The 19,453-nt window shown below is 52.5% G+C and overlaps 1 protein-coding gene across 4 annotated transcripts in view; it reads left to right on the top strand.

Moving 5' to 3' along the window:
- The window catches only part of ABCC1 (ATP binding cassette subfamily C member 1 (ABCC1 blood group)), a 62,524-nt gene that overhangs the window by 22,052 nt on the left and 21,019 nt on the right, over positions 1-19,453 (top strand). For 3 of the 4 annotated variants that reach the window (XR_014145338.1, XM_081819974.1, XM_081819973.1), the window contains 6 exons: positions 302-428; positions 3,085-3,261; positions 5,255-5,422; positions 7,120-7,303; positions 16,608-16,698; positions 19,094-19,229. Coding sequence is in view for 3 of the 4 variants with exons in the window: in XM_081819974.1 (XP_081676100.1) it covers positions 302-428; positions 3,085-3,261; positions 5,255-5,422; positions 7,120-7,303; positions 16,608-16,698; positions 19,094-19,229 (883 nt within the window). In the remaining variant the exon portion in view is untranslated. The remainder of the gene's footprint in view (positions 1-301; positions 429-3,084; positions 3,262-5,254; positions 5,423-7,119; positions 7,304-16,607; positions 16,699-19,093; positions 19,230-19,453) is intronic. The other variant, XM_081819975.1, reaches the window with a different exon arrangement.

Here is a 19,453-nt window from a genome sequence, read left to right as displayed (position 1 = left end):
CTCACTGTAACCTCACCTCCCCCCCCAACCCCGCCTCCCCCAGGGGGTCTCCCACTGCCTCGGTTTCTCTGAGACACCTCTGCATCCCAGCGCCTGCCTGGGGCCTCACACACCTCGGCCTGCTGAGACCAGCCACTGAGCTCAGCTTAGCGGGGGAAACGGCGGGAATAATTTCCAGACCTTCAGGGCTCGGAACAGCCCTGCCTTCCGCCTCTCTCCACTCGGGGGACATCCAGCTGCGGTGGGCTGCCACCTGTTCAGGCGAGGGCGTGGCTGAGGCAGAGCCCTTGTGTCATTTCAGCATCACCTTCTCCATTCCGGAAGGTTCCTTGGTGGCCGTGGTGGGCCAAGTGGGCTGTGGAAAGTCATCTCTGCTCTCAGCACTCCTGGCCGAGATGGACAAGGTGGAGGGGCACGTGGCTATCAAGGTAGGACGAGGACTGGGAAGGTGGGGGGCCACCGGGGCGCTGCCGGCCTCAGGGGAGGGGCGAGCGCAATGCTGTGTTTTGTTTCGAGACGGCCCCTGTGCAGGAAGCGAGAGCAGCGAGCAACTCCCTCCTTCTCTCCCATTCTCTCTGCTCTGCTCTGTGGCCCCCTGGAAGGCAAGAGTTGATGACCCTAATTTCCTGCTGTATCCCAGCACCGAGAATAGTGCCTAGCAAGTAGTAGGCGTTCAGTAAATACTGAGTAAACATGTGGATGCTCCCTGGTCCACTCATGGTCTCTCATTCCCTCCCCATCTGTGGCCCTCACTGTACATCTCCTGGTCTCTCTTAAAGCGCCAGTCTTTCTGGCTTGTTCTTTCTGTACATGGATCTCTCCGTGTATCTCTGTTATATAAATGTAGCAAAACTTAAAATTTTTTGTGTCTGGGATATGTTCTTAGAGAATTCTTTTTAAAGAGAACTTTTTAAATTCTGAGCATTCCTTGGATTCTTAATGTGGGATTAAAAGAAGGACTACAGTTTTTATTGGTTTTTAAATATACGGAGTACTTTGAACTAAGTTGGAATATTCCTCAGGAGAGAATTTAAAAGGCTGCTTTCGTGAACAGATGAGTCTCATTGGAAATCAAGAGCCTCGTTTTTGCATTTAGTTTATTCCCCATGAAGGACTTCCCTGGTGTAGAAAGCTTGCCTCGAAGTTTTGTTAACCCAGCATTTCCTGGAGCGTGGTCGACAGCAAACTCATCGTGCAGTTGTTTGGGGAATAGAGAGTTCTGGGCTCCAGCAAGTTTGGGAGATACTGCAAACTCAGATTCCCTCCCTCTCGGAAATTTAAACAGTAATAAAGTAAAGCCTCTGAGAAGTCCCGCAAGGAGAAGAAAACTTACTTAACTTCGGTTAACCCAGTGTGTCCCAGATGTATTTGCCTGTACTCTTCAGTATCTGTTCAACAACTATTTGCCTCCCCAGAAGTAATGTCTCCTGGAATCTTCTCTTGGGAATGCTGGTTTATGCAACTGTTTTTATTTCAGAGCAAAATCCTTTGTTTATATGAGGCCTTTCAGTGGGTATGCATTAGTAGAGAAGTACATGTTATAATTGCTGGATCTAAACTAACGACATTTAGCTGTTATTTTAAGAAATGTCCCATCACTGCTTTCAAGTACATGTTACTAAAGTAAGATTAAGGAACAATGAGACCTCGCTTGATGGGAAAAAACCTCCAAACCATCCACCTTATGAGTTTCCACCCCCGCAGCACTATTGACCTTTCAGGCTGGATGATTTTCTGCTGTGGGGGGCTGTGCTGTGCTTTGTAGGATGTTAAGCAACATTCCTGGCCTCTATCCACTAGATGCTGGTAACAACCTCCAGTTGTGATAACCAAGAGTGTCTAGACACTGTCAAATGTCCCCTGGAGGGCAGAATTGCCCCCAGTTGAGAACCGCTGTTTTAAAGTCAAAAGCCTTTAAATTAAAAAATGATGGATCTAGAAGTGGAGGGAGGGTGCACTGAGTATTTGGTTTGATGGGTTGACAGATTTCTAACTGGTTGTTTTGCCCTGCGAAGGAGCATGCTAGAAATGTGCTGAAAGTATTAATTTTTTCCAAATATTTTTATTTGGTGAGGTTTTGTGACCTTTTGGCCTCTTGTAAGTTAGGGTATTAGAGTCAGCAGTTCAGTTATTTATCTGAGAGTGGAGATTAAGATTGGGGACACCTGGGTCCCACTCCCAACCTTGTCCCTCTAGAATTCCCTTAGGTAAGAATCTTCACTCTTGCCCTTCCAGTAAAGCCCACACTCCTCACCAGGACCCCTAGCCTGGTGTGAGCTGGCCCCACTCTCCTGCTCGTTCCTCCCCGTCTTCCCCCTCACACGATGTTCCAGTCATACTGGCCTTCCTGTTCCTTGGATGGGCCAGGTTCTTCTCGCCTCTGGACCTTTGCCCATGCTGTTCCCTCTGACTGGAATGTGCTTCCACCTCCTGTTTGTCACACCAGCGTATCCTCGTCACCTGTCCATCCTTGTTTAAAACTTTCTTACTAAAATACATGAAACAGATGCCCTCACCCTAGCCCTTATTCTCGTCACATTCTTGGCACTTTATCACGTGGAAATGAACACTAAACTTTTGAACCGGATGATTTTGATACTGAAGTCCTTGCTTACATTTCATCAAGGGAATGTCCCCAAGGAATCCTTCCCCGATGACCCAAACTAGGTCTCCCTCTTTAAAGGACTTCTTGAAGGACTCATATATTTTTCCCTCTTAGCATTTAGCATAACTATAATGAAATAATTTTTAAAAAAATCATGTCAGGGCCTTCTTACTCTTGAGAAACCAGAGTTTTGTTTGCTGCTAGAGGCATTCAGTGAATACTTAGTAAACGCAAAGCTATAATCTCACCAATGTGGATTTCCACTCTTGAATACCTGATATTAGAATCCCTGACTGACTTAGCGTGGGGTCTGATCCCAGCTCTGGCATCCAAGGCTGTCGTGACTCAGTTTACCCCCTGCTGAAACAATGGGTGTGATGAGAGTATCCTGGGAAGTAGGGCCCTCCCGGTAGGCGGGCTGGTTGCCATCTTGTTAACCAAGGCTCTCTGTCTTGCTGCCTTCTGTACGCGCCTCCTAGGGCTCAGTGGCCTACGTCCCCCAGCAGGCCTGGATTCAGAATGATTCCCTCCGAGAAAACATCCTTTTCGGCCACCAGCTACAGGAACGGTATTATAAGACCGTCATTGAAGCCTGTGCCCTCCTCCCAGATCTGGAAATCCTGCCCAGCGGGGACCGGACAGAGATTGGTGAGAAGGTCGGTACGGCTGCAGCATGGCCGCTGTATCAGCCACAGAATTCTGGGGCTGGATGTTAAACACTTAATCCCCCATTTGTGGGTATGTGGGTTGACCGAGGGTGGCTGACCCACACTGGGCTCAGCTGGGCAGCCCTGCTTCACAGCGCAGACCCGCCGAGCTCTGTTCCAGGCTGTAGGGTTGACTAGGGTCTGCCCCACACACCTTCCTGCTGGGGCTTCCTGCTGCAGGGACAGGAGCTCTGCAGGGGGAAGCTCTTCTTATGGTGACAGCAGAAGCCCAAGAGAACAAGAACAAAACCCCCATAGCTCCCCAGGTGATGTCCTGTAAAGCATATTGTCGTTTTCACTTGATTGAACTGAAAGATAAGGGACCAGGAAGTGCACGCTACCTTAGCAGTCACGTGACCCCAGAGTCACATGACAGGGCACTATACAAGGGGGAGGCGTATCCGTGAGTCAAAGGGCCACAGTCCCTTTCTTTTTTTTTTATTTATTTTTTATTTTTTTAAAGATTTTATTTATTTATTTGAAGAGAGAATGAGATAGAGAGAGAGCGCAAGAGGGGGTAGGGTTAGAGGGAGAAGCAGACTCCCCGCCGAGCAGGGAGCCCGATGCGGGACTCGATCCAGGGACTCCAGGATCATGACCTGAACCAAAGGCAGTCGCTTAACCAACTGAGCCACCCAGGCGCCCGGCCACAGTCCCTTTCAAAATAAGGATAGTAGTAAAAGTAATGATACAGTAGCTCACGTTGTTCAGCATTGACTTTGTGCCAGGCCCTGTGATAAACATTTTATATGCATCCTACAGCAAGGCCATGAGATGGGATTTACTGTTATTTCCATTTCGTGGTTAAGGAGGAAGAGACATAGAGGGGCTGAGTGACTTGCCCGAGCCTCTTCCCACCTCAGGGTCTTTGCATGTGCTTTTCCACTGCCCGGCCAGCCTGTTCCAGCATCCCTGGTCATTATCTGGTGTGCGTTTGGGGAGTACAGATGTTCCACAGCAGCACCAAGGAGCTTCCCTGTCTCTTAAGTTACAAGCCAGTGGCTCCCCCAGCTTCCTTAGTTGCTGAACGATTTATTTGAGGGAAACCTACAGCTCCTTGGAAGGAAAAAACAACTGTTAGCAGGGCTCTTTGGATTTGCAGTTAGCAGAGGAGCCTGGGCTAGTTGTTGTTTTAACCCAGGTGTCTGCTTCTGCCCCTTGGGAGACTCCTGATTCTCCTTTTCTAGGTCCCAGTACCAAAATCTAGAGCGAGAGACTATGATTGGGTCTGGTGTCTGCCCCTGGGCCAAAGTGCTGTGGCCAGAGGGGCCATCCAGAAGAACCCTGGCTCCCAGGACCGCAGCTCGGTGCCTAGGGAGGGCGGGCATCTCTCGGGAGAGACTGGGCAGTTAACAGGTGGGGGGTCCCCTTTGATTCCCCAGCCACATATGGAAATGACGTTCGGTCATCTGTTGCCGGATGGAGGGCTGGGACTGCTGCTGTGTGCTCCGTGGAGTGCTCCCGTGTAAATTAGAAATCAGTGCCCTTCCTCCTGGTGAGTGGGACTGGACTTCAGCACCCCCAGAGTACAGCCTGCCGCGGCTCTGTGTGGCTTCGCAGTGAGTGATAGATCAGAGCAAGCTCACAAGAATGTCAGCTGTTAACAACTCTAAGGGCGGCAGCCAGGATAGGATCATTACCGCATCTGCAGGTGCCTTCCTTGTGGCCCCCCGTCATTTGCTGCCCCCAGCCAGCCTTTGCTGAATCGCCACTCTGCGCTGGGTGCCCGCTCAGCAGCTCACAGAGGCTAGACCCCCTGGCGGGCCTCGCACCCAGTTCACGCCGATACCATCTCACGCCTTTGCGTCCTGCTCCAACGAGAGGAGGCGGTGTGGCGCCGCAGGGCCGCCAGCCTGGGTCTGCTGCATCCTGAGCGGGGTTCCTTGTCCGCAGGTCGCAAGGCTCCCTGGGAAACCCACCCTTCTGCTCTGTCTCTCCCCAGGGCGTGAACCTGTCTGGGGGCCAGAAGCAGCGAGTGAGCCTGGCCCGGGCCGTGTACTGTGACTCCGACATCTACCTCTTCGATGACCCCCTGTCGGCAGTGGATGCCCACGTGGGAAAACACATATTTGAAAATGTCATTGGCCCCAAGGGGATGCTGAGGAGCAAGGTACCTGCTAAAGGGGCAGGGCTCGGGGGTGTGGCCGTCTGGCATCTCTACTTAAGTCAGAATGTGTCCCCTGGGGGAATCCTTCACTTCCCACTTTCCAGAATTAGGTTTTTTTTAAAATTGGACTTAACACATTTCTAATGCTTCCCTTGGATACCTTCCCAGGACAGGCTTCTTGCTCTTGTCCTTATAGCGGGAAGTCGTTGACACTGGCTTGCAATCCTTGTCTGGCCAACGGAGGCCCCTCTTCCTGATTTAATTACAGGGGTGGCCTCGCAGAGGGAAATCCCATCCCCTCTGACTGAATAGGCAGCCCCTGCTTCACTGCTGAGGTGGCCGTGGGCTGAGGGACAGAGATTAGGAGCAGGAAGCCTGCCTTACCACCGTAACGTGACAGGAAATGGGTCTTCCCCTCTTGAAGATGATGATTATTTTTAGGGGAATTACAGGGTGGTTGGGAAGAGAGCACTGGTTCTTTTTTTTTTCTTCTGGAGAAAGAAGTAACACATATGCCCGTGGGGAAAACAGGAGATTCAGAAAAATACGAGAAAGAAAAACACATAAGCAGTTGTGCCTAGTCCCACTTCATAGAGATTTTCTTTCTTTCAAGCCGTAGAAGGTTTTTTAATAGGCTCAGCACATCGTGCACATATATATATGTAGTAGGCACCGTGACACTTAACTTGTCGTAAGCATTCCCATACACACCCAGAAATTCTGTATAAATGTACTTTTTAAAGAAATTTTTGTTACCAGAATGACACATGCCCGTGGTAACCAAATCAAAGGGTATAAGAGTATATGGAAAGCGAAGAAAAAAAAAAAGGCCCTCCCTTCTCCTCCCCTCTGGTTCTTGTCTCAAGAGCAGAGGTCAGCAGTCTGGCTTGCTGCCTGTTTTTGGACCACCCTTGAGCTAAGAAAGGTCTTCACGTTTTTCGGTGGTTGGGGAAAAAATCTGAAGAAAAATAGTATTTTGAGACCTATGAAAATGAAAATGGCATTGAATTGAAATGCCGGAGCTCCTGCGTAAAGCTTTGCTAGGACCCGGCCAGATCATCTTTTTCCGTCTTGTGTACGGCCACCTTCCCGCTGTGGAAACATAGTCTGATCGTTGCCATAGCGACCGGAGGCTCCAGAAAGCCGAACGTATTTACCATTTGGCCCTTTAAGGAAAAGCTGGTCGCCTCATGCAGTTTGCTGAGCGTCCTTCCCAACTTTGACTTAATTTGTATAAAATATATACACATGTACAAATTTTGTAGTGGTTTTTTATGGGGGGGGTTACTTTAAAAAATGAAGCCATTGCATGTGAATTGTTTTGTATCGGGTTCGTTCTTTTATTCATCCACAGTGCCTCCCCCTCATCCTTCAAATTGTTGTTCACAAATCAGCTTCCCCATCACCCTTGTTAGAATTGCAGCCCCCACCCTCAGCCCATCCCCTTTGCTTCGTGCAACAGCCAGCACGCACTTTGTTGTCCTTCTGTCCATCCTTTCTCCCCGCCTGACCGAGGAGTGTGAGGCGGGGACCCGTTTCCCTGCCCACTGCCCCCCCAGCTCCTGGCAGGCATGGGTTGAATGAAGGCACCCACAGACCAGGAGCGCCTCAGGCGCTCAGGCTTGAGCTCGGCCAGCGGGGCGTCGGGGCATGCCTGTCGCGCCCAAGCGCTGACCCGCCGGTCCCCGCTCTGCCCGCAGACGCGGCTCCTGGTCACACACAGCATCAGCTACCTGCCCCAGGTGGATGTCATCATCGTCATGACCGGCGGCAAGATCTCGGAGATGGGCTCCTACCAGGAGCTGCTAGCCCGGGACGGCGCCTTCGCCGAGTTCCTGCGCACGTATGCCAGCACCGAGCAGGAGCGGGCCGAGCAGGACGACGGTAGGGCCCAGCCCCGCAGCCTCCTGGAGGTTCCCCCAGCGCCCCTCATCAGCGCTGGGCCAGCCCCTTCAGGAACCCTGTGGAAGGATCACCGGAAGGCTCTCAGGGCTGACTTGAGAGGGGGTCCCAGTGCTTTACGGCCGGGGCGGCGGACCTGGGCCCAGGTCTTCATCCTTTGCTGCGAGGTGGCTTTGGGCCTGCCGGGCTTCAGCGCTCTCGTGGCAGAAATGGGGACAGTGATCATTATAGTCCTCTGGCTCTCAGGAGGCTGTGGGAAGCGGTGACATACGTGGCGTAGTCCAGAACAGATGCTGGGGTCGGGGGGTGGGACGCATGGTGGCTGAGCGTGCAGGCTGGCAGTTGGCGAGAACTGGGTTTGAGTCCCATTGCTCCTCTTACCAGGGTCGTCCAAACCCTTCTGAGCCTCAGTTTCCTCACTGATAAAGCAGGACAACCTTCGGGTGTTTGGTGGAGATTTAATGTGCTCAATTCCATAGAGCCTTGGGCATGGTGCCTGGCACAGAATGTTCCGTACCTGACAACTGCTGTCATTACTTCCCTGGGAGGAGTGCCCATCGTTTATCCCCGTGCACTTGGCACCTGCCAGGTCCCTGCAGACCTGCCCGCTCCCCAGCCACCGCACCTGGCGTGTTCTCCCAGGCTAGGGCTCCGAAAGCTGGGGCTTCACCCTGTCCTTACGTGAAGGCTTCTGTGGCGAGACTTTTAAGAATCTTTTCTCTTCTGTTGGCTTAAAATTCAGGGGATTTGTTTGCAACCTTCAGGCTGCCCTGTGTTTTCATCAGTCAGACTGGAGTCTTGCAGGCTCCTCTGCTCCCCTTCTTGGAGCTTTGACCCCACAGAGAGGGAAGAGGTCATCTGACACCTTTTCTACTTTGCCTTCAGCTGTTGCTGAGAGAGGTCACCAGTCCTGCCCTGATCTCCTGCCTCCCGGAGCTAATGACAGACTCCCCGAGCCTCTGGGGCATGTTCCTTTCGTACTCTGTCCCCAGGCAGGTCTCAGACTGTCCACAGGGGCAGGGCTGGCCATTCGCAGGGGTGCAGGTATTCTGGAAGTATCTGTGATGGGAAGCTAAGACACAGCCAGTGCTTGCTGAAGGCTAACCAGGGAGTTACTTTGCAGGAGTTACTTTGTTGACTCCTTCCAACAACTCAAGGAGTAGAATTGCCAGTTCCCTGGTGAGGAAGCTGAGGCTTAGGGAAGCTTGTCCCTTCTCTGCCAGGGACAGCCAGGTTCCCGTCTCTGTGAATGGCGCTGGTCCCTAAGAAAGAGCCATTTACTGTTCATTATTGTGGTCGTTCAGCAGAATTTATTGAGCATCTACTGTGTGTTAAATGCTTGTGTTACTTCCCTAAGACTGCTGTGACAACGTAGCCCAGACTGGGTGTCTCACACAACAGAAATGTAATCTCCCACAGTCCTGGAGGCTGGAAACCCAAGACCAGGGTGTTGGCAGGATGGGTTCTTTCTGAGGCTCTGAGGGAGGGTCTGTTCCATGCCCCTCCCCTGGCTTCTGCTGACCTGGTAGCAGTCTCTGGCTTTTGTTGGCCCGTAGAAGCATCACCCCAATATCTGCCTTCATTTTCACACAGTGTTCCCTGTGTGTGTGTCTGTCTCTGAGTTTCCCCTTTTTCTAATGACACCAGTTATGTGGGATTAGGGGCCCCCCGATGACCTCCTTTTAACTAATTGCACCTGCAAGTAACCTGTCTCCAAATAGGATCACATTCTGAGGGACTGGGGACTTCAAACTTCAACATACGAATTTGGGACGGGAGTACAACTCAGCCCATAATAGTTTCGGAGACAGAAGTGAATGACAGCTAGACAAATCCCTACCCTTGTGGAGTTTAGAATCTGGTAGGAGAGAAGGGCAAAAACAAATCAAGAAAGAAATAGTTTCATGGAGCATTAAGCACTAAAAAGAAGAAACCGCAGATGATGAGCTGGGGAGTGATGGGGGTGACACGAGGCCACCTAGGGGTGGTCAGAGAAGCCCTTTCTGAGGAGGTGACAGTGGCCTGGAAAGGAGCCAGCAAGGAGAAGATCTGGAGAACAGTGTTCTGATGCTGGGAACAGTGTTCTGACCCAGGGAACAGCAGGTGCACAGGCCTTAGGCCTGGTGTGAGGTCAGTTTGTGGAAGGAATGAAAAGGAGGCCAGTGTGGCCAGACCACGGTGGGCAAGGGACAGTGGTGGGAGATGGGTCTTCAGGGTGAGGAGTTTGGGTTTTGGTCTCCATGCAGTGGGAAGCCCTGAATGTCAGAGAGGGGGAGCAGCTTATCCAACGACACACGGTGGCTGCTGGTCAGGTCAGGCCCTCAAGTCTGGCCTCTAAGCTTCAGTCCTCTGCTCCTTCCTTCAGTTGCCTCTGTGTCTGCCCGGGGTGGGGGTGGGGGGTTCATTCATTCCTCTGCTCTGGTTTGCTGCGGGGGTCCTAGTGGTTTGTAGTAAGTGCTTTATTGAGATAGAATTCACATAGCATATGGTTCACCCATTTAAAGTGTTACAGTCCAGTGATTTTTGGTATGTTCCGAGTTGTGCCGTCATCAGAATCACCTTCAGAACGTTCTCGTTGCCCCTCCAGAAAACCTCGTAGCCTGTTAGCAATCCCTGTGCATTTTCTGCTGGCGCCCCGAGTCCTAGGCACCCACGCATCTTTCTGCCTCTGGATTTGTCTGTTCTGGACATTGCACATGAATGGAATTCTAGACTGTGTGGTACTCCGTGCCTGGCTTCCTTCCCTCCATGTGAGGTTTTCGTGGCTCACCCGTGAGGTAGCATGTGTCTGTGCTTCATGTCCTTTCGTTGCTGGGGAATACCACGCCACATTTTGTCTGTTCGTTCATTGGTTGGTGATCGTTCCAAGTTGTTTCCATGTTGTGGCTGGTTAAATTGTGCTGCTATGAACCCCAGTGGTTTTAAAAGCGAAGCATTTCCTTTTACCTGTATGAGGCAAGAAGTTCCTTCAGCTTTTCATTCCTGATCAGAATGAGTTCCTGCATGTCCGTGCTCTCGTGGTTGGCAAGTTCTGCCTTAAGTCTAGCCTGCTTCCCTCGTGCTGCAGAGCCGGCACCTTCTGATGGTCAAGCCAAGATCACACGCTGGGTGGGGCAACCTCAGGAGCACTGTATCTTACAGACTTGCTTCAGTTGGGTGAAAATGACCCCGTGTGCTTTCTCAAGTGACACATGTGCATTCAACTAAATCTTTTTCCCAGAATGCGGTCTCTCTCCTTTCTGTCCAGGTGCACAGGGAACGTCCTTAAACTCTGTTGACCACAGATGGTTTTTTTCTCTTCCCTTCCTCCGCTACTGCCAGCAGATCCGAAGCAGTTGATGCAGAACCACAGAATGCTGCCAGTTCCTTTTTTTTTTCCCCTTTTCTTTTTTCCTTTGGCCACGTCAGCACTTAATTTGGCAATGAAAATGCCATCCGCCACCCTCGCACTGCCGTGTGGTCATTTTCCCAGTCCAGCCACATGGCCTCACACACAAGTCCTCGGCCTGTGGGTCTGAACTCAGACTGGGCAGGCCCTTCTCTCTCCAGCTCTCTTGGGGCACCCCCCCCAGTGATACAGCTTGGCATCAGGGTCTACTCTTGATCCGCTGTAGCCGACTCCCAAGAGCCAGTGACCTTGGATTTGTTTGAACCACATTTTTGGCTTCTCCTAAAGGGAAACTTTCTTTTTTTTTTTTCCTTGTTGGATTAATCAGGTCTTTTTTAGAACACCCAGGCTGAAGGGGGAGAGTGCTTGGTTTGGGGGGACTCTTTCCCCACCGGGGTAGGGAAGTGTAGATGCACCAGGAAATAGGCATAGGACGGGGAAATACCCACCCCTTCCCAGGCGTATTTATTACACTGATGGGTCAGATACTTTTTCCTTTTTCCTTTTTTTGTCTTTTTGTCTTTCCTTTTTTTTTTTTTTTCAGGTGGCAAAGAGAGTTACAAATTGACTCATTAACCTTTGTACTTGGAAGGTGAAGAACATTTCTATTTACTCTGGTTTCTTTATTAGGAACCTAAAGTCTCGAGCAGTGGTTTTTATCGGGGGATGTTTGTGCCTCCCGGGACATATGGCAATGTCTGGAGACATTTTTGGTTGTGACAACTAGGGTGAAGGGTGGGGAGGGGCATTGCTGGCACATAGAAGGTAGAGACCAGAGATACTGCTAAGCAGCCTACCACGCACAGCAAATCCCCCCACCCCCACCAGAAAACAGAGCATCATTTGGCCCCCAACGTCCCTAGTGCCAAGGCTGAGCAAGCTGCCATGCCCCGGCTTCATGCCGTCCCAGTTCTTCCCTGTGGTCTTAGGAGAAAGACTGTTATTCCAACAATATGCCCGCTTCTCAGACCCGTGCTCAGCTCATCTCTCAACCTCATGACTGATTTTCTCCATCTTTGAGATCTTTGCTTGAAAGGTTTTCTTTTTCTTTTTTTTTTTTTAAACCGATCATAAAATCAGCATGTGCTCATTTTAGACCGCTGGAAAGTTGCATAACAACGCAGAGAACCAGGAAAAAGAATGTCTGTCCACTGGCCCCCCGCCAGAGGGGCTGTCTGTGTCTGTCTCTCCTTGGCCTTCCTCCTGAGAGGAGTAGCATCCTACTGCGCTCTCAGCCATCAATGCTGCTTGCTTGCTTTTCTGACCAGTGGGTCGGTCATAAGCACCTCCCCCTATTACAAAAATCTGTCACAAACACTGAACAGCTGCTGGAGGGTCCGTCGTACACACAGCACATTCCTTTAGGCTGTCTTCAGGGGCCGTATTTCTTCCACTTGAATATGGAGAACTTTCTGGTCCTAGGCGGGTGGATCAGGCTGGGTGATGCAGCTGGTCACTTCCGTTTTTGGTCAAAAACGAAGCGTTGACTATAAAGGAGTAACTTGGATTCTTCCCTCGAGGGAAGCTGGCCTGCTGGCCCGTGCCCAAGCAGAGTTCCAGAACCTTCTTGAGAATAAACAGCGAGCTCTGAGTGGCTTTGAGGGCCACTCCTGGGAGTGGTACTGAAGAGGTTCAAGAGCAGGGACGGTGCCAGGCTTGTCAGCCCGACAGCCCCATACCTGCTACCTAGAGGCACTTGGGAAACGTTTATTAGATTACAAGTTTCGGGCCTTTGCTTACCAAAAAAAAAAAAAAATTCTTAACTGTTCTCTAGCATCCCTCAGCCCCAGCTCCCTTCATTTTCCCCTTCCTCTGCTTTAGTTTTCTTTGTAGCTCTAAACATTGCCTGACGGCTAATTCTGGATCTAGTCCTTTTGTGTGTTCTCTCTCTCTCCCTTGTAATTTAAGCTCCATGAGGGCTTTTGGGTCACTTATGTATCCCCAGGGCTGGAAAGAGTGCCTGGCAACATAGTAGACGCTCAGTGTAATCTGTTATAATAAGCAAATAAGTACATTATGCCTTGATTATTTAAGACATGTTCCATGTAAGCTTTGGACATTAACACAGCTGTCCAAATATCCCAGATTAGAAGAAAATAGGCGCTGATTTTACCCATTTCTCCAGGGCTGGTTTAGAAACCGGCTCTGTGGGTATGGGCTTCTGAGATGGCATCTTGGTGGCCCCTGGGGTGCCTGTTCCGGCATTGGAAGGTCAGCTGTGGTTGTTCACTCGGCCGTTCGCCTATTAATCTCTCCATCTGCGTATCAGGTGTATGCAGAGCGCCTACTGGGTGCCTTGGGGACACCTGGTACTTGAGCCACTGTGGGGAATGGTTGCCCTTGGGTCGTACAGTGCATGTCCTGTGCAACCACACATGATGTGGTTGGTGCTGATGTGCCAGGTGCTGAGAAGAGAGTAGTGGGTAAGACCTACTCTGTGTTCTCAAGAGCTCACAGTCTTCAGCGTGTCTCCCCTCTGTTTGGGAAGACAAATGCCAAATAATCAAGGGTGTGGTGGTGCTAGATGCAGTGATGGAAGCGAGCCTGGGGGCCTGTGAGAACCCCAAGAAGGCGTCCTCATCCCCGCCTGGGAGGGGCCAAGATGAAATCTGAGCCAGGTCACCTTCTCTTCCCTTTTTCTTGGCTCCATGTGCGTCTGGCTCAGAGTAAGGCTGCGTGTGGCCCAGGCCCCTCTCATGAGCAGCATCTGTCCTCAGGAGCTGAAGGCTGCGGCCTGGAGCCGAGGTCTGTGCTGTCTCCCAGCCACGCCTGCCCTGCCTGGCTGTAACACTTGACTTTTTTCCCTCTGCTGCCATGAAAACAGGTGTAGGGACAGAGGGTTGGCCTGCATTTTTCTAGATCTTCTTATGTTTAAACACGTTTATAAGCTTTAGCAAAAGAGCTGGCCCCATGCGGTGTGCTTGTCAGGATCTACCCAGCACGCGTGGGATGGGGATACTGAGATACAGGTGCAGCAGGTCCCTTCGCCGTCTCTGCCACTCATCCTTAGGAGAGGACCTCCATCCATCCGCTCTGGGCATTTAACTGGGGGTTCTGGGAGGGAGTGTTGCCTTGGTTCTTAACACTTTCCTGGATCTTGTGAATTCTCAGGTGGCAAAATGGTGGACGAGGAGGGGGAAGGTCAGTGACACGTGGGTTAGAAGTAGCTGTGCTTGCAGGGGGAGGCTGTAGACGGACTGGGCCTGTTGCTGCATGCTCAGAAAGAGGCCCTCCACCGTCTCTATTTCTACCCCCTTCCGTTGTTCATCCAGCGAACATTTTTTGGGGACCTACTAGGTGCCAGGCTTTGCGGTGGGCACTTGGGGAGATAGTCTGAATCCCCAGATCTCTTGTTCCTCAGCTGGGTGGCCTGGGCTAAGCTTGACTGTTGTGTAGGTCAAATGACCACAATGAGCATGCCTTGGAGGAGATCCTGTTTGCAGCATGCTTGGCACGTAGTTGGTGGACAATGAATGGCCCACGGTTTGACTGTCACGATCCCACCCTCACCTCCTGGGCATGGTCAGGACGTAGGCAGGCCAAGGCAGTACAGGGTGATGTGCACCTGACAGAGTCACTGCAGGTGGCTGTGGGCGCCCGGTTGGGGGGGATGTCTTTTAACAGAGTTTCACCGTGGAAGGCTGCCCTGGTTCCCTCTGGTGAGGTAAAGGCATGAATCAGCCGCTGGACTGGACCCATCCCTCCCTCCTGCCTTCCTTAAGCAGTGTGGCCGAGGGTCCAGACAAAGGGCTCTTTTGTAAGCCATGGAAGCCGACTCCTGCCACTTCAACAAGGGTGTTTACTGGAAGGAGAAGCAGATCACTCAGAAATCAGAGGCCAGACCAAGTAATCAGGACTCAGGAAATGGGAACTCCGGGAATCAGACTCCTTTAGGATGGATCGCCGGAACTGTCTTTGGTCCTCAGGGGGCCACTGATGGTTCACAGTCTTGGGGAAGGGGTTTTGATTGGCTGACCTTGGGCAGCCCCCCTCCCCCGTCCCCCCACCTCCCGCCCATGGTCTGCCAAGACTGTAGGAAGAGGGAAGAGCTGACCCCTTGCAAAGGAGGCAGATGGAGTGGTGGACCAACCCATGTTCCTATTGCCTTCTAGGACTCTTGGTCCCTCCCCTTGCAGAGGAGAATTTTCCAGCTGGCCCCGCCGGTGTATCAACCTGTGGGCTGATTGGTGGAGAAGGGGGCCACGGGAGGCCACTGTGAGGTCTCATCCTGAGTGGGGAGCAGAAGGGAAGCCTGAAGCTTACTGAGGCTGGCCTGCATAGCCAGGCGGGAGCGAGGAGCTGACTGATGCCCCTGCCACAGGGCCGTGTCTCTGGGAATGTTTTCAAGCATGCCTGTCCCGGCAAAGAGGGAGTTGGTCAAGGCCAGGCCTGGGCCTCCAGTGCTGTGTGCGTTTATGAGCCCTGACTGCATGCACCTGCATGGAACGTCCTGCTTGTTATCATTCTTTTTTTTAATTTAGTTTAGGTTTTTTTTTTTAAGTAAAAAAAGATGCTGCCATTAAAAGAAATGTGTAAAGCAGTGATTCTCCATCTTGGCTGCACCCCAGAATTATCCGTAGAACATGTTTAAAAAGGCGAGTACCAGCTAAGCACCACCACGGTCTGTCACTTCCCAAGCACCACGCGTGGCCTCACTCATTCTTCCACTTAGGAAGGGGGCGGCAGTGGTCATTCGCCCTTTGCAGCTGTGAGAGTTGAGGCTCAGAGCCGCTTATTGCTTCCCTAGTACACACAGCTAGGAAGTGAGAGAACACTCCATTCCAGACTGCGCTCTGACTCAGCATGGGGGCCTGACCTCCCTACAGGCAGAGTCCTTGCAGGGACCAGAGCTGGGCCAGGGGCATCCCCGGGTGCGTGCATCGTTCACAGCCAAGATGGAGAATCAACCAGCTCAGAGCTCCCCCGCCCCCCAACCGCAGAATGATTCCCCGCCCTGCTCTTCTGTTTTCCGTTTCTCGCTGTGACTGTCATGGTCCGAAAGAGCCATTTGGTTTCAGTTCGCATTCTATCAGCGTGTTCCCAGGGTCACCCTGTCACCGCCAGAGCTGCATATTAGTCCCCTTGTGGAACATCTCCCCTGCACACCCTCCCATCCTCTTCTGGGCCAGCCCCAGGGGAGCCCTCTGCCGTGCGTCTCTCCTGCAGGCTCGCTCGCTCTCCTGGCGCCAGCATGAGATCAGGGCCGGGGAATGATAACGCATCACTGAGTAGTCGGGCAAATGAAGGGGGATGATGTATTTCCACACGGCACGGGGCCACCACTCATTCAATAAATGTTAGCCGTTGAGGTTATGTCATGTCATTCTGTCATTGAGGTTATGGTGATTAGTGTTGATGCCGGGGGCGTAATTCCTGGGACTGGGGCAGCCGGCTGGCTAGTGTGCCTCGGGGTGGCTGTACCAGTTGTTTGGGGGAAATGGCAGTGCTCCGGGTACCCCCTGCCCCAGACCTCTGGACCTCCCGGAGGTCCGGGTTAACTCTTGGCACTGGGAGGTGGGGGCGGGGCGCCCTCGGGGACTCCTCCTGTTGGCTGATGCCCTTGTCAAAACTGGTTGTTACTTATTTTGAGTAGCACCCTTGCTTGGGATGCTTGGGGACCAGAGGGCTGTGCGCTGTTCCCCACCTGGCTCCTTGCATCTTGGCCCCTTGGACTAAGTTTCATGCACCTCTGTCCCAAGGGAGTCAGCTGTCTCCACAGACCTGCCCCTGTGCCGGGAACCTGTCTGTGGCCTCAGCCAAGCACGTCTAGTTTTCTGAGCTTCCTGGTGGCCAGGTTATCCGCCATGTCCCGTCCAAGTGACCGGTTTTCCTAAATGTCTTTGATCTTGGCATCCAGCTCTGGAAACCACAACTTCCCCCTTTCCTCTCTTGTGCCAGGGTTAATAAGTGTCAGCAGCCCAGGGAAGGAGGTGAAGCAGATGGAGAATGGCATGCTGGTGACTGATGTCGCGGGGAAGCAGCTGCAGAGGTATGAGCAGAGAGGGAGCCCCGTTCGTGTGGACTCTCCAGGTACCCTGTTTCTGCCCCCTGTCTGGGGGGAGAGAAGAGGAACAAGGTCACATGAGCTGCTCCCCAGGGTCACAGAAGATGGGGACTTTCTGCCTCCTTTCCCAAATTGCTAGGAGAGCTCATGTTTCAGGGGCCTGAAGAGGGGTGGGGGCCACACTGCTCTACCAGGGGGCATAACTCACACAGGCCTCAGGATGTAACCATCCGCCTGCACGTGGTGACGCTCAAGTTCCCTGCAGGATGTGGGTCTTTGCTCAAGTTATTCGGAGGAACCTGCAGTGTTCAGGTCTTAAGGGCCGGCATTTGAACCAAAATAGTCACAGTAATAGTGACCTCGATGTTTGATGCACCCTCCAGAGCCAGGCACAGTGGCAAGCCCTGTGCAGTGTGTTGAACCTGGAGGTGGTTACTCCTGTCTTCCCATTTTACAGGTTAGCAAACGGAGTGCTCTCCCTAAGTCATGCAGCCAGACAGAAACTGAGCTTGGACTTGAACCCAGGCCCTTGCCGCTGAGCCAGCAGTCCAAAGTTCTGTGCTTTTGCTGCTTTAAAGGAGGTTGCTTTCGGCTAGATCGTTTGGGATTTAGAGGAGCAGCATTCCGTGGACATTGTTGCTTAACCTCTCTGTGCCTCAGTTTCCTTACCTGTCAGATAGGATCTATGGTGTGCCTACCGCAGAGGGCTGTAGTGGGACAGACCCCACGTAGTGCGTGTAAAGCACTTAGCACAGTACTTTCCTCCATCAACACCCAGTAAAGAGCACTCATTTATTCATGAGCTGGGGCTGCCTGCAGTTACTTCTCTGGCATAGGGAGATCTCAGAGAAATGAGGCTGGGAACGAAATTGGCATGAGCAGCTCTGCCCTTTAGAACACTGCCCATGGTATCCTCCTAGACTCTGATTTTTTTTTAAGATTTTATTTATTTGAGAGAGAGCGCGTGGGGGGAGGGCAGGGGGAGAGCGAGAATCTCAAGCAGACTCTGCTGCACTCAGCGTGGAGCCCACCATGGGGCTCAGTCTCACCACCCTGAGATCATGACCTGAGCTGAAACCAAGAATCAGACGCTTAACCGACTGAGCCACCCAGGCGCCCTGACTCTGATTTTTATCGTATGGGACAGGTAGAAATATTTCCTGCTCTGTTGGTGCACCTGTCGAGGTGGTGAGCTAGGTGTATGTGTGTAAATCACTTAGAATAGGGCCTTGCCCAGGGTGTGCAGGGGTTCAGGCAGGCCAGTGTGGTCAGTCATGGTTGCTGCCCTCTGAGAATTTGCTGGGACAGCCGAGACGAGGCAGCACCTGCAGGTGGTCCTGGGACCTAGGGGTAGGTGACGGTGGGAGGCTTGCCGGGGAGAACCATGCGTGGACTGAGCAGAAGCATAGGGAACACTGGGCGTATCTGTCGCCATGCAACAGATGACCTCCAAGTTTGTGGCTTGCGAAGTCTGGGCACGGCTTAGCTGGCTTCTCTGCTCCAGATCTCACACAAGCCGCAACAGGTGTCCATCAGGCTGGGGTCTCATCTGAAGACTGGGGTGGGGAAGGATCCACTTCGAAGTTCACATGGCTGTTGGCAGGATTCTGCTCCTCTGGGGCTGTATTACCATCCTCAGTTTCTAACTGGAGCCCTCCGTTGCCAGCATCCTGGACCTTCAGCCTGCATGCTTGCTTCCTCGATGCATGCAAACCACGAAGGCAGTAGGGAGCGTCAGCAAGCAGGGTGGAAGTCACACTCCATCCCTTTGCCCTTGTGAGTCTGAGCCATGGCTCAGAGAGGGTATTCCTGCACATAGGTCCACACTGTGTGCACACACACACACGCACACACACCCATCCACCTGTGTCATTCTCCAGGGTTACAAGTCCCCAGGGGAAGGGACTACGTCGAAGAAGTCTCCAAAGAGAGCTTGGGGCCACATGATCTGCGATAATGTGTCGTGGTCCTCATAAAGCTGATGACCACTGGGGCGCCTGGGTGCTCAGTCGTTAAGCGTCTGCCTTCAGCTCAGGTCACGGTCCTGGGGTCCTGGGATCGAGCCCCACATCGGGCTCCCTGCTCGGCGGGAAGCCTGCTTCTCCCTCTCCCACTCCCTCTGTTTGTGTTCCCTCTCTTGCTGTGTCTCTCCCTGTCAAATAAATAAAATCTTAAAAAAAAAAAGCTGATGACCACCACTGGCAGGCGCAAGAGGTGCTTTCTGAATCACGCCTGCATGAAGGAACGGTTCCTCCGTGGGGCCGTGTGTCACGGATCCCCTCGCGTGTCACAACTATAAAATCGGAAGATTGAGCTAGTTTGGCGCATAGTTGTGGTCAGGCTTCTGTTTGGTTGACACCGTGTGCCTTGGTTTCCCCAGACAGCTCAGCAACTCCTCCTCCTACGGCGGGGACGTTAGCCGCCACCGCACCAGCACGGCCGAGCTGCAGAAAGCTGGGGCCAAGAACGAGGACGCGTGGAAGCTGGTGGAGGCGGACAAGGCGCAAACAGGGCAGGTGAGGGCCGGCTGCCCCAGTGAGGGCCGTGGCCGGCATCACTGCGCGTCGCTGTGGGCCGGGTCCTGTGCAGAACGCTTCGTTGATGTTAAACCGAGTCTTTCCACGGGCCTCTACCAGTGCTGTTTTCCAGCACCGGAAACGGGTGGCAGAGCCTAGGTGACTTGCCCGAGGTTGCCGCCAGGGGGCGGCAGAGTTAGGATTGGAACCCGGGCCGTTAGACT

This window comes from Leptonychotes weddellii, chromosome 5 (assembly GCF_054177405.1).
Source record: "Leptonychotes weddellii isolate Sample4059 chromosome 5, ASM5417740v2, whole genome shotgun sequence".
NCBI classification, from domain to species: domain Eukaryota; kingdom Metazoa; phylum Chordata; class Mammalia; order Carnivora; family Phocidae; genus Leptonychotes; species Leptonychotes weddellii.
The sequence above is the reverse complement of the archived record's forward strand: the minus strand, read 5'-3'. Positions and strand labels throughout refer to the sequence as shown.